The 15,005-nt window shown below is 36.0% G+C and overlaps 2 protein-coding genes across 2 annotated transcripts; both read right to left on the minus strand.

The window, feature by feature from the left end:
• Window positions 1-6,649: 6,649 nt before the first annotated feature.
• Window positions 6,650-10,116, minus strand: LOC121244186 (probable disease resistance protein At4g27220). The gene is made up of 4 exons (XM_041142210.1): window positions 9,055-10,116; window positions 8,550-8,990; window positions 7,257-7,958; window positions 6,650-7,014 (listed from the first exon to the last, which is right to left on the minus strand). Exons 1-3 carry the CDS (start codon window positions 10,114-10,116, stop codon window positions 7,473-7,475), a joined length of 1,989 nt encoding a protein of 662 aa, XP_040998144.1. The 3' UTR covers window positions 6,650-7,014; window positions 7,257-7,472.
• Window positions 10,117-10,118: 2 nt separating this feature from the next.
• LOC121244187 (disease resistance protein SUMM2-like) lies at window positions 10,119-10,951 on the minus strand. Its single transcript, XM_041142212.1, has 2 exons — window positions 10,859-10,951; window positions 10,119-10,745 (listed from the first exon to the last, which is right to left on the minus strand). The coding sequence occupies exons 1-2, from the start codon at window positions 10,949-10,951 to the stop codon at window positions 10,119-10,121; spliced, it is 720 nt and encodes a 239-aa protein (XP_040998146.1).
• Between the last annotated feature and the right edge of the window lie 4,054 nt (window positions 10,952-15,005).

Raw genomic sequence — 15,005 nt, forward strand, 5'->3', positions numbered from 1 at the left:
TGAGGTCCAATCCTCATAACTTGGGTCACAAAAATGATCCAACGGAAACGATTTCAAAACCCCAAGTTAAATAAAATAATTTAAACGTAATGGTAAAGTCAAATTGAAATAATTAAATCCCACAGTAATTAATTAAATAAATATTAAGAAAGCACATAAAAATTAATTTTCACCAATTAAAAAATCCTAAAAAAATAATCCAATTAAAATCCAATAATTTTAAAACAAGAGAATAATTTTGAATAAAATAAAAATAATCATTCAATAAAAATACACTAAAATACGGGGTGTTACATCCTCCCCCCCTTAAAAAAAATTTCGTCCTCGAAATTGGCAATGTCAACATTAAGACTAAGACAGGAATAAGATTCAACTAAGAGCATACTAAGAACATACCACCAAAATGGTCCGGCAAGGCCACTCTATAAGCAACAAACCCAACCTTCTCTACGATCTGAAAATGGCCAACATATCTTGGACTAAGCTTTCCTTTCTTACCAAAGCGGTTAACGCCTTTCATAGGAGAGACTTTAAGATATACCCAATCACCTACTTCAAAGGATAAGTCTCTTCTTCTTGTATCTGCGTAACTTTTCTGGCGACTTTACGCTTCAGCCATCTTCTTCCTGATAAACTGAACTTGATCCTTCATTTCTTGAATTATCTCAGGCCCAAACAATTTGTTCTCGCCAACTTCATCCCAACATAAAGGCGATCTACACTTCCTTCCATACAAAGCTTCATACGGGGCCATCTGAATGGAGGAATGAAAACTGTTATTATAAGAGAACTCAATAAGCAGTAAGTGATTCTCCTAACTTCCTTGGAATTCCATGATACAAGACCGCAACATATCCTCCAGAGTCTGAATAGTACGCTCTGATTGGCCGTTCGTTTGGGGTGATATGCAGTACTAAACTTCAACTTTAGTGCCTAAGGCTGCCTGTAAACTCTTCCAAAAAAAATGGGACATGAACTGCGGGTCCCGATCCGACACAATGCTCTTGGGTACTCCATGCAAACGCACTATCTCCTTGACATATATCCGAGTCAACTTACCCAAAGAGTTAGTATTATTAACAGGCAAGAAATGAGCACTCATGGTCAACCGATCAACAATCACCCAAATTGAGTTCTTCCCACTAGGAGTCATCGGCAAACCTACAACAAAATCCATAGAAATATTATCCCACTTCCACTCTAGAATAGGGAGAGGTTGAAGTCTACCAGTAGGTCTTTTGATGCTCAGCCTTAACTTGACAGCACGTGGCACATTTCTCAATAAACATGGCGATATCCAATATACTAGTTTTAGTCCCCCAATGACACATCACGACCAGTATTCCTAGAGTGACTGCTATCCAAAAAATCTCATTTCCTCGAGAACCTTAATACAACATCCAATAAATTCCAATGATCAAAAGCCCTTACAATAATATGTGCCAACTGCAATCAACTCCTATGCTCCAACTTCTAAACCTTCATTGAATTCTACTATTGGAAACCTAATAGCCACTTCCAATGTTAACCATCAATAACAGATTTTGCACAACCAGATGATTAATCTCCAATTACAAGTATCTTCTCAAAATTCAAGTCACCATTAATTATTCAAATCAGCACAATTTGAACTCCTGACTACAACAAAAATATCATGCTTCTGCTGTGCACTCTGATATTCGCCACATGCATAAAACTTACGTCCTCATGAAACTAACACCATCGAGTACAAGGTGGCTCCATTCCTACTAACCAAAACTCTTATCACAATTTGGTAGAAAAATACTCTCTCTCCCAAAACCACGAGTTATAACTCAAATTCCTCAATTAATTTCTGCTGCCTTGATCAAAATCAAATTCTATAAAATACATCCATGATCAAAGACAGAAACTCAATATCAAACAACCTCAGCATCCCAAATTGAAAATAAGCAACCTCAACCCAAAATACACTCATCTCCTTTAAGATAAGAAACATACTTTAAAAGACATAATTCCAACCTAGCGAATCAAAAAGAGTGCCTAGAGACTTCTACCTAACAACCTAAACCCGAAAGCTCATCCTCTACATTCTAAACAACATCTAATCTAACGGTGGCTAAACTCACAATGAACCACCATTGACTTCACCAAAACATTAACAAAACCTCCTTGGTAACTCGCCCAGCTACTTCTACTCCTATAAGCTAGTATTAGCACGACTAGCTCATTCAATAACACATCACTATTAAACCTCAAGGCAAGCCCTACTGCTCAAATCATCAATCCACCAAAAGCCAATGCAAATCACCCAAGAATTCTAATACTTGATTAACTCACATACTTGATCATATTATTCATCGCTAATGTCTAAACTTCAACTTCCAAGATCTTATCATACACCAAATATGACGACCCATCAATCTCTCTTCAAGTTAAATAACAATGTCCTTAATTCAACCAACTGGATGCTCAATCTCCAAAGAAAGTATAATCTCAAAATTTAAATTCCTAGGTAACCTCAAGTCACAATTAATTCCTGAAGATAATCACAATAACTATTCCCAACCATGATTCATTGAGTAACCCACTTCAATTGCACACTTCGATCAACTCACCAAAAACTCCAAGCCAAGGTCTCTTGAATTAGTACTATTGTGTCGACTCCTCTTCCACACCAACCAAAACCACTTCTTCCAAACCAAATGAGACTAGGACCTATACTCTCCGAAATCCATAACCACTCACCACTACTATACATCAATCTTACGCACCCTTAGCCAAAACCAATAAGAATCATTTCCTATATCCGCACCATCTATTATCCTTAAAATTGATATGGATTAAATCATTAACCTGTCACTGTAACACCAAGCTAAAAATAATTATTTAACCAAATTAGATCAAAATCTTCAATCCTTAGAAAATAAACAAACTAGATCATTACCTTCCATCTCCAAGAAAATTCTCGCCTGAAAAAAATATTCTCATATTAGTAACTCAACTCTCATAAATCCTATTTTAATTCAGCCCTTCAACTCTGCAATTCTAAAACCTTAACCCAGATATAAATCATTTCCTGAAATCTTCAAGATCGATGATCTTAAATCTAAAACATTCACCTTATAAAACTTGTAAATTCTAAAACCCCAAATGTTATCAAATTGCTTATCGAGGTCGGCAAGATCAAAAACTTTTAATCTAAGTAATCCCTTAATTGCTTGTTGAACCTACTACCTTGAATCCCATAAACTTATTTCCTAAAAACTATGGGGCCACAAACCTTAGATGAACTTCTCATAAATCTAACATTGACATTCGTTGAACTTACAACCTCCTACCCATAGACTCACTACATAAATTCTACAAAACCTAAAACCTCAATTATTCTAAGCAATTAAAAACTATTCCCCCCCTAGCAGCAACTTGAGTACCTAATCCAAAGAGTTCACCCAGACCCTGATGTTCGAGCCTTGATATTAAAACAACCAATCACCAAGAGTTCAGGCCTACTATACCAATGTTTAAGCCTAACAATGGCCTTCTCAGTCGTACCATCTTCCTGTCATAACATAACCCTTAACCCGCATTTCAATTTCGAACAAAACAAAATAAAATAAAATTCCATAAATAAAATAACATACGACAAAATGCATAAAACCAATGAAGTAGTTCACAATGAAATAAATAAAACAATAAAATAATCCGCCATAAAATAAAACAATTAAATTAAAATGACATACAATAAAATAAATAAACCACAAAATTATTACACAATAAAATAAATAAACACCAAAATTATTATACAATAAAATAAATAAACAATAGAATTATTATACAATAAAATAAATAAAGCCAATAAAACCATACTCAACCAAAGGTAAACACCAATTAAAGCAATAAAATAAAATAAATCAAATAACATCAATTAACATAAAATAAAATAGCAATAAACTCATAATATAAAATAAATAACTTAACTTACACCACTTAAACAAAAATTTTATTATTTTAAAATAATAATAAAAATAATTTTCTGGTACTATCCTAAGGAACATGTGGTTTTACCCAGAGCCGAACTGCGCTGATACCACCTGTGGCGCCCCCAATCCCCCTTACATAAATACACAGGGATCGAGACGGCAGGATGGTGACAACACGGTCACACATCCCAACGAAGTGCCAGTGTGTGTACATGCAACAGTGTACAAATAAAATAACGCAGCGGATAGTCAACTAAGTACCATAATTTATTTACAATCAAACATCAGTAAAACTTTGAATAGCAGTTATACAGTCATCCATAAAAATATATTACAATAGTTTTCAAATAAACAAACGAGTGATCCCAGATCACTCCTCGGGCGGAGCCGTCTCCTCAGGCTTGCCCTCCTCCTCCTCATCTGCATCAAAATCTGCGTTACCACAAAATGGTGTCGCAGGTAAGTATGACCCCAAATAACAACGTAATATAAAATGCATTAAATGCAACTAACATGCATGCACATGAAAAATATGTATTTTACTCAACACATTATTTTCTCCGAAAATAATTATTTCAACACACGCCAAAATCCCATTTGGCCCAAAATATCCGTAAAACATTTTCCCAGAAAATAATTTACCCAGAAATCCAACTCGCACTATTTTCCCAAAAAATAGTGCATTAATTCCATATGCACCATGCATTAATTCCATATGCACCATGGCCTCCCCTATGGACCATCTGCACGTCCTGGCTTCGTAGCGGTGCTCAGTTCTGCGCCCGGCGCGTACATGGCCAAGCACCCACACTACGCAACGAGCGATGCCCAGTTCCGCGCCCAGCACGTACGTGACCAGACATCCTCTAGTCCCCGCCAGCAGAAGGACCACGGAGTCGGCACGAGACCATCTCGTCCGATCCCATTATCGCCCGGCGACAATCCAGGGGACGTTACTCAGTATATTCCGCTCCCGAGTAACCAGAAGAGTTCCACCGAGTTAATACCCCATCTCGGCTTGGGGTCGTGATACACACGCACCCAAAATCCATTCTCACATGAAAACCCAGTTTTCATAAACACATGAACATGAATGCAATACACGAAAACCCAGTTTTCTTTACAAACATGATCATGCATGAAATAATGATATGAACATGCACCAACACTGATCTAACATCCATCCAGAACCAATCCCAACAAATCCAATCAAAACAACTCATCAACAACCAAACCAAATAAACCAAACCAACCAAACAACTCCAATCACAAATCCATCCGACTCCCGAACTCCTCGGACTCAATCCGGCATGCCAAAAATACAGTGAAATGGGTTAGTGCAAAAAGACATTTAAATTATGAAAGTTCTTTGGAGAAATACTTACAATGCTATATAATAATTTTCCGAGGATCACGGGTGCGCTCGAAGTGGAAAAATAGCTGTCGAACAGTGTAAAATACACTGTGGCCGTGGGTCACAGATACCCACTTTTCAACGGTGACAAACGAAGACTCAAATTTGATAGAGTAGGGCCTAGGGAGGTCGGTGAAGCTAGTAGTGGTGGTGGTTTGCCGTGGGTGGCGGCGCAATGGGTGGTAGAAGACCAAAATACCCAAATCGGAAATGTAGATGGTGGAGCTTCACCGGTGGCGGATCGGAGCTGGGGTTGGGTCCAATGGGTTGCCAAGAGGTCGAGGATGATGTGGTAAGAAGATGGTGGCCAATGGTGGTGTGACGGCGGCGCAGCGGCGGAAAGAGTGCCACGGCTTCAATGGGTTCATGGTGGTTAACAGTGGCGATGGAGGAGCTGGAAATGGAGGGGTGATGTCGCCGGTGGATGGGAAAGCTGGGGAGCAGGGCGGTGTCGACCACCGCCGGCTCACGACGGTGCTGGGTGGAGAAGAGGCAAACAGACGGAGAGGGGGAGAGAGGCTGGGTCGTGCACGGGAGGGAGAGACCGAAGGAGAAATAAGGAAGAAAAGAAAAGAAAGAGAAAAGAAAAGGAGGAAAGAAAAATAGAGGGAAAAGAAATGAGGTCCAATCCTCATAACTTGTGTCACAAAAATGATCCAACGGAAATGATTTCAAAACCTCAAGTTAAATAAAATAATTTAAACATAATGGTAAAGTCAAATTGAAATAATTAAATCCCACAATAATTAATTAAATATGAAAAGCAATTTAAATGCACAATAATAAATAAATATTAAGAAAGCACATAAAAATTAATTTTCACCAATTAAAAAATCCTAAAAAAATAATCCAATTAAAATCCAATATTTTTAAAACAAGAGAATAATTTTGAATAAAATAAAAATAATAAAATACGGGGTGTTACATTTCCAAAATCTAATAAAACATTCTAACTCAAACTATATATTTCACTACTATTTACAAACCATTTTACTGTTATTCACGTACAATTTTTTTCTTTTCATTCCCAAGAATCCCCTTAATAAGGAGGCTTTAGGGGTTAGGCACTTAGTAAGTTTAATTGGAGCTTGTAATCTTAGTCTTCCCCTAAAGAATTGGCTACATCATGTGTCTTCTTAGATAGGGGAAAGTTGATACATGCATTAGGAATTATGTCTATAATACTTGTCCTGATCTTCATTGAATATTTGAAATAATTACCTTATAAAATAAAAAAGAAAAAAAGAATACAAAATTACTAATGCACAAGGTAGAGAAGTAAACAATTATTTGGGAATTCACCTAGTAAGGATGTCTACGACTGCTAGTCAAGAGATTGAGAAGAGGGTCCTAAAATTAGAAAAAAATAATTATAGGAAATTAAAAATAAAAGGAGTGAAAATATGGGAATCGGTGAAGTATAGAAACTTACAATGCTCATGTATACGGAGACTTGGAACTTCCGCGATCTCAAAAAATCAAAAATATCTTTATCGTCTGAAATTCAAAGAAAATAACTTTTAAGAATTTAGATTGTATAAAAGAAAAAAATATTTAATCGTGTTAGGTACCTTCTGATCTCTGACTCCATAAACTCCATAGAGGAAAAGGTACTGGAGAAGAAGATTAATTCAACCCCTAAAAGAAAAGAGAGCCCATATATCAAACCAAGTCGTAAAACTCAATTATTAACTCATAAGATGCCTAGCAATTGAAAAATTGATTGATAGTACTCTTAGGTATCTAAACACTATGTTAAAACGTGGTGAATGATGTTTAATTTCCATTTTCCAAACATATCAATACTATTACTACGGTCAACAAATAGTTGAAGTAAAACATTTCCCATTAAGCAATGTTTGTTATAAATGGTAACATACCTTTCCTTTGATAATGTGTTGTATGGTGGCATTGAGGTCTCCTTCTACCATTGGTTGAAAATTTCCTTCGAACCTCATATGCACTCCCTTTAGCTTAGGTGTTTCTGTACTTGTTGAAACGAACATTTTTAATTTTGGGCATCCATATATTGTTATTTTATCCAGAGATGGCCACTCAAAAGCATGATTATCTTCGGTGTAAAAACACTCCAACTTTTATAAATGCTCGAGCTTGAGGGTCTTCACTAGGGGGAATGCAATCACATCTCTATTCTCTTCATCTCCCAATTCTTTTCCAAGGATTTCTCCCATTTCATTGCAACTAGATACTTGTATTTTCTCTAATTTCACAAGAAGTTTTGCTATGGATGGTGTGAACAAACATTTCAAACTACCACAATCCCATACTCGTAGCAATCTCAAGTAATTAAATCCCTTAATATCTCGTGGGCCTTTCTTCCATATATGCAATAGTTTCGGTAAATATATTAATGACAACACTGTCAAATTATTGAAGATATTGCTTTCTTCAGCATTTAGTCCCTCAAGTTCAAATATCACTTCCAATGAATCACATCGATGTATAGAAAGTTGTTGTAGATTTTCCAAACTTTCAATCAAGTTGTATTGAAACAACGACAACATCTTTGCTTGATTTTCAGTCTCTCTCACATTTTGCTCCTCTTCCTTTGTCAATGTAATCTACCAAAACATTAAAAAATGTGAAGGAGTACATAATATTAAAAACAAATGACAGTTTCAAGTAGACTCGTAGGAGGATATTTTTACGCTCAACTTTAATTTAAGAGAATGGGCTTCGCTACTCAAAATATCTGCTCTCCTGATCTCTCCTCCAGCTTCGTACTCCCTTTGAATAATATTTTCATCAAGTTGCAAAAGTTTATAACAATGCGTTAGAGTTTCACCAGTAATTTTGCTATAGAAGCAGGGATCAAATTTTTCAGACGATGACAATCCCGGATATCAATTGATGTTAAGTTTTGAAAGCCTTGAAATCCTGGTGGAATAATATTCTTCCAAAATCATTTAAATAATAAGATTAGATTTGTAAGATTCGAATTTTAGAATTTATCTTCCAAATCAAATTATACCATATAAGCTGTGTGTGGTGTAAAGACTTTAGAATAGAAGTAGTCATTTCTAAATTCCAAATTTTTGCAGCAAGGTTTAAAATCATTAAACCCTTTGTTGGGCTTGGCAACATGTATAAAAATTTCACCTAATTCATATAGAAAGTGAATCGTATATGTAGTGTTTATTGGGAGAACCTACCTCAACTGAATCTGTGGATTTACATATGCCAATGAGCCTTGGTAAGCAGTATAATGATAGTGACTGCAAGAGATGGAAGGTATTAGGTGGAGTACTATCCGATGTGGCTTCGAGTAGATATTCTAAATCTTCACATCCACAACTTGATAGATTCTTCAAGCTGCATGGGATAATTCCTTTTTCCTCTTTCTCAAACCAAATATGTTTCCAATTTTTTTCAATATCCAAATTCAAAATTACAGCATTCTTCAACAATGAATGAATTGTTCGGTGTTCCCCAAGATCACTTGCATCCTTCACTTCAAGTTCCAAAGTATTTTCAAATAAATATCTCACACCGCCTGACTTATCGTTTATACAAATATTTATCCTAAATCTGAAATGGGAGGTTACTGAAGTCCAATTCTTTTGGCAAGCACAAGATACTTGGCACACTGATTTCTAAAACCACCAGTTGATTGGAATAAGGAATTAGTTCAGCAAGGCTTGCATTATTATTTGTTACTTCCCCATTTCCTTCCATCGTAGTCGTACATCCCCAATTCTTGATTCTTCCCATGTACAATTCTTCTAGTTGAGATAAACCGGATAATACACCAGCTGCAATTCTCTTTAGAGAATCACATCCCTTCATATCTAGTAACTTTAAACGACTAAGATTTCCTATTTCCGACGGCAACTCCTCGATCTTGGAATAAGAAAAGCTAAGAATTTCTAGGTTGCCAAGGGTTCCAATTGCCGACACATCTCCTAAGCAACAATCCTCCAGATTCAACATCTGAAGGTTCTGGAGGATCTGGATTGATGGTGGCAACATCGTCAAGGAAGACCTACAATCTTGCAAAGACAACATCTTTAGCTCCTTCATCCCGTCAAATAAATTGTCTGGGAATGTTTTTGAATGCTTCAAACATAATAGTTGCAAAAGCTGAACTGTGGGACACTTCAACTCAGTAGGATGCCCTTTCATTTCTCCAAGTAAATGAGAAATTGTGGTGTAACTGTCACCATTCTGTGGCCATTTTTCAAGTTCTTCATGCAACACTACCATAAAACCATTTTCGTCTCTAGATGCAATTGATATGGTGACATCCCTTACAACATCATGCATTTTGACGTATTCGTCCTTGTAGTAGTCGCCATCCAGCAAGAGATTTGATCTTATAAGATTCTTAACTATTGTGTGGACATGTTCTCTTGTTTGTTCCACAGTACCCAAGCCTTTAAGAAACCTTTTTACAACTCCATACCTGACTAAATCTTCAACCAGAACATTATAATCTTCCGGATACAAACAACATAGCAAAAAGCATGATTTGGCTTCGTCACTTCTTAAGTAATTGTAACTTAACTCTATGCTGGAATATACCTTTGGATGCAGACCATAAATATTATGTGGGATAGACATTTTAAGTTGTTGAAGCGCGACTTTCCACTCCTTTTTGTCGTTTTTGTTGCTAAGAGCGCCTCCAACTATCACAATGGCAAGAGGTAAACGTGCACATTCATTCGCGACCTGTTTTGCAATTGAGATTAGATTGGAGGTTTTGATACAATCACCTGCCATCTCTACGAAAAGATTCCACGCTTTTCTTCAGATAAAAGTCCAACTGAAAAAATCTTTTGAATTCTCATCACATTGCAAGCTTCTTTATCTCTTGACGTCAACAAGATTTTGCAGCTCTTTTCTTGAACTGCATGGTAAACTCCAATAGCCTCTATATCAAGTGGTTTCCAAACATCATCCAATATCAAAAGGACTTTCTTCTCCTCAGTTAATCTTGAATATAATTCATTTGCTCTTACACGTTCATTCTCTGCATCAAGTCTCTTACCTAGCATTTCTGCAAGTTCACCTTGAATCTTTGTCAAGCTCGGACTTTGAGACACCACAGTAATCGCAACTTTATCAAACAAACTCTCATCTTTGACTCTTCTCCCAATCTCTTTGGCCATTTTTGTCTTGCCGATTCCTCCCATACCGCATAATGCAACCATGTCAATCTTGTCATTCTTTAGAGCTTCCAAAACATCTTGAATCATCAATTCTTGAGAATCAAAATTCATATACGATGATGATCTTACTTCCAATGGAAGTTTAATACTGTACACCTTATCATAATCTTTACCTTCTCTTAGCAAGCCGTCGATAGCTCGAATATTCTTTTGAGCTTCCTTACCCAAGGAATAGCGTAGCTTCAAATCACACCAACCATTCAAGCACATCCTATTAGCTTGGACATCTTCTTCTTTAAGGAATTTCTGGGCTTCTTCAATTTTTTTCTCTACATTTGCCTGCCAGGTCTTACCTTCACTTGGGACTGTTTGTCGCTTCCATTTGGCGTCTTCAAAAGATCGTCGCACTGCCTGCTCCTTCCCTTGTAACTACGAAATTTTGTCATCGAGAATCGCAATATCGCTCTTGTAGGAAATAATATAGCCAAACTGTTCTGCGATTAATGGACCAAACAATTCTGCTCCTATTTTTCCAACAATTGTAAGAATACATGATTCCATTTTTTCAAAAGTAGTTTTTCTGTTTTTGTAATTTTTTTCCCCTGAAAGAATGGGACGAAATCTGCCACCTGCCCATTTAACAATCAAAGAAAAAAAAAAAAGTCAGTCGAAAATTGGAATATCAGAGAAAAACAGGCATGTTGTAAGAAAAGAAGGCTATGGCAGGAGACATCGATCTCAACTACCAACATGTATTTTGTATCAAATTCTCTCGTCTATATACGATTCATTATATTCAAAAATTAACATCATGAACAAGTATTTACAAAGTTTGCAACCAATTTTAATTAAAGTATTTTTGTTTTTTGGCATTATTTACAAGGTAACACACATACATATATCGTGAACAAATAATTAATTAAAAAGTTTGTGACCAATTAAAAAGAATTTTTTGCATGCATTATTAATAAGTGATCGAAGAAGAAATTATTAAGAACCTCTTAATATTGCAAGATCAACGTTTCTTTCAGCTCTTCTGAGTTTCCACCAGCATTCGGCCCCCTTTCTTAGACGGACAACCTCAGCCAATCTATCCTCTTCAAAAGGAAAGATAAAAGTGTCTAGCTAACTCTGAGGTTGTAGTCATGTTTTTGTAACTTCAAGCCCACAATCTGCAAAAATTTAATGATGAAATTAGGGCTGGGCTCCGACTCCGACGGAGTCGGAGTGCTCGTTTTCGACCTCCGACTCCGACAAGAGTCGGAGCCAAATTGGAGCTCCGACTCCGACTCCGAATTGGAGTCGGAGTCCGACTCCGATCGGAGGTCGGAGCTCCAACATAAGATCGGAGCTCGACGTGCGCTCGACATGGCGCTCGAGCGGAACTCTTTCAGAGAGGTTCGCTCGATTTCCGCTCGACATGTCGCTCGAGCGAACCTCTCTGGAAGAGGTTTGCTCGACTTCCGCTCGACATGTCGCTCGAGCAGAACTCTTCCAGAGAGGTTCGCTCGACTTCCGCTCGACATGTCGATCGAGCCAATGTTTAATACAACGTGTGCTCGACTTGTGCTCGACACCTCGCTCGAACGCAAGTGTACAGTAAAAAAAATTTCGGAGTCGGAATCGGAGCTTCTTGGAGCTCTGACTCCGAATAGATATTCGGAGCTACTCCGAATTCCAACTCCGAATTCCGATGACTCCGACGTTGGAGTCTGAGTCGGAGCGGAAGTCGGACGGAGTCGAAATTTTCAGAATTTTGCACACCCCTAGATGAAATACACAATAAATTTCTTAGCCACATGACATTTTGTCGTTCAGTCAAGCAAAAGGACCCATTAATAATTCAGATCACGTGGTGCATGGGATACAATTATTGATAGAGTTAAATATCCACGTGATAATGGGAATCTTAAGTCATGAAAAGTATAAAGATTTTAAAATTTAAAATTCAAATAAAAAATTGATTAAATGAGACTATCATTGAATACGAATAACATATAATATTCTTTTATAAACTATGATTATATAGTAGCAACGGTAGTATTTCCTATTTATATCTTCCATTATAATATTCTTGGTCTAGACTCCCCGCAAGTGAACAAAGGCCTTTTAGAGCAGCATGTAATTCTTATCTATGGAAAATGATAGGGTTACTACTCTCTTACTACTCATTTACTAATCTATCACTACTCTTATCTATATCTATGGAATATACAAAGCCTCTTAATTAATGATTTTTGTACTCTATTAAATCCTCGAGAACTATGTCACGATGGAATTCATAGACATTCTATAAATAGAATTTTGATTGAGCTGATGACAAAAATTTCATCAAAGTCTATATAATTGATCAAGTCTTAGGTCTAAGTTCACGATGTAGTGGCTAGGGTTTCGGCACAAGAGAGAGAGTGTTAAGATATAAAATAAATAATAAAATCTACATCTTCCCATCAGCTTAAACTGTTGGGAAGGGTGGTGACTTCATTGTATCAGAATTACCTGCCACAGGATGAATGGGGTCCATACTACTTATCCCGTGATAAGGACCAGGAAAAATACTGGCCTACACATGAGAAAGGGTGTTGAGGAATAATCTCATATTACCTGTAGACAAAGTCTTGGGCATGTTTATAAGGAATAATCATCTCTTGTAAAACTGGTTTTGTGAGATGAGTTAGGTGCATGAATTTCTTCAAGGGATTGAAGGCCGGCTGTGGGTTTATTGAAGGAAAAATAAAAAAACCACGTTGTTTGTCGTTTTGACGATAATTTTTTTTTTTATCTGGTACTGGGACCGGGGTATGCTCGGGTTATGAGGCTACCAGCTTGGGCTTTCTTCTGGTTAGAACCAGCAACCAGAACCTGATCATCTAGATTTCAAGAATTTATCTCACCTTTGTATCCAAAAGAGCTGTTAGTATCCAAATAGAGCCTAATGTTGATGTTCATGCACTAGGGCTCAATCGGCGTGGACAGACCTCATTTTGATTATTTGATCGGATTTTGACAATGCAATTATTGATGCAGTAAAAATTTTTACACTGTTAAAAATAATCTTAAGTGCACGTGTCATAAAAGGAAAGATAAAAATTAGCTAAATAAAAATATTATAAAAATAAAAATTATTTTTTAATATTATATTTGTTTTGAAAATTATAAAAGTTATATTAATTTTTTGTATTTGATTAATGATTAGATAAAAAAATTAAAAATTAAAAATTAAAAAATATTTTATATTTGAATGATATCTTATAATAAAATGACGATAACTTTTAAAAATTCTGAAATTTTGTGTCAAAATAAATACTTACTTCAGAGACCCATGTAGATGTAATTATCGATGCAGTTAAATATTATGTAGCTAGACCTTGTAACGTTATTAGAGCAGAAGAAGTCCGTAACGACGGAGAAAGGTTCCGCCGTAGCTAGCTAGTGAGGAATCCTAATCAACTGTATGGCATTATACTCTCTATCTTCAGGTTCACCAATTTCTTAACTATTGGCCGGGTCCCTTTCCCAACTAAAAGTCTTCTCGTGAAGTTCAGGACATAGCTGTTCCGCAATTTCATGATCTTGAACCTTTAGCAAGTCCAATAATGCTACCTCAGCCAATATATCCTCTGCAAAAAGAACGACGAATGCTCTCTCTCCTCTCCTGATAATGCTCTATACATGGGACCAACCAGGTTGTAATCATTTTCTCCATTTACGTTTGCCTTTACAGGAAACCGCGTGAAAAAAAAGCAAAAACGACAAGTAACTCTGATCCCACAATCTGCATAAAGTTAACGAGTAAAATACGCAAGATCTCTCCGCCTAGCATTCATAAAAAAAATATCCGGCCGAGGAACAGTCTTACCTCCTTTTCAAGTAACTTTAGAATTTTCTCGACGAGAATTGATTTTATTCTTATAGAAAATAATATAGCTCCATTGTTCTCTGATAATAAAACGAAAAAAATTTATTTACAATCTCTCATGATTTATAATGGGCAATTTTATATAATCTTTTATGATCTTATATATCTTATAATACAATAAAAAAATTTAAAATTTTAAGAGGTTGAAGACGATTCCTAACTCTCTTAAGAAGATCCTTTAGAATTATCGTGTGTGATGAATTCTGAACATAGAAAAATTGTGGAGAGCCTGTCTATATTTATGAAAATCTCACAGAGGTCTTTTTCTTTTACTGAATTGATTGAATCCTATTTACTTTATCAAGCCATTTTCTTTTTGAAATTTGAGTCAATTTGTTTTATTCCTGGTTTGTTTTATCTTGAGCCAAATTCTTGACTTTATTCTCTTTTCTTGTTATTAGCAATGGTCTAGATTAGTATCGTTTGAATTTAGAAATGCGTTGAGATGATTTTAAATGAGTTAAATAAAATATTATTAGAATATTATTTTTAATATTATTTGTTGAGATTTGAAAATATTGAATTATTTATTATATTTTATGTAAAAATTTAAAAAAATTATAATTATAAAATAAGATGAA

Source organism: Juglans microcarpa x Juglans regia, chromosome 8S, assembly GCF_004785595.1.
Source record: "Juglans microcarpa x Juglans regia isolate MS1-56 chromosome 8S, Jm3101_v1.0, whole genome shotgun sequence".
In the NCBI taxonomy this organism is placed as follows: domain Eukaryota; kingdom Viridiplantae; phylum Streptophyta; class Magnoliopsida; order Fagales; family Juglandaceae; genus Juglans; species Juglans microcarpa x Juglans regia.

Coding starts and splice junctions, on each gene's coding strand:
- LOC121244186 (XM_041142210.1), bottom strand. CDS start 10,116: ATGGCAGGTGATTGTATCAAAACCTCCAATCTAATCTCAATTGCAAAA. Junction 8,991..9,054: donor CGATGGAAGGAAATGGGGAA/GTAACAAATAAT, acceptor TGGTGGTTTTAG/AAATCAGTGTGCCAAGTATC. Junction 7,959..8,549: donor AATCCACAGATTCAGTTGAG/GTAGGTTCTCCC, acceptor ATGTTTTGGTAG/ATTACATTGACAAAGGAAGA.
- LOC121244187 (XM_041142212.1), bottom strand. CDS start 10,951: ATGACAAAATTTCGTAGTTACAAGGGAAGGAGCAGGCAGTGCGACGAT. Junction 10,746..10,858: donor ACAAACAGTCCCAAGTGAAG/GTAAGACCTGGC, acceptor TGTGATTTGAAG/CTACGCTATTCCTTGGGTAA.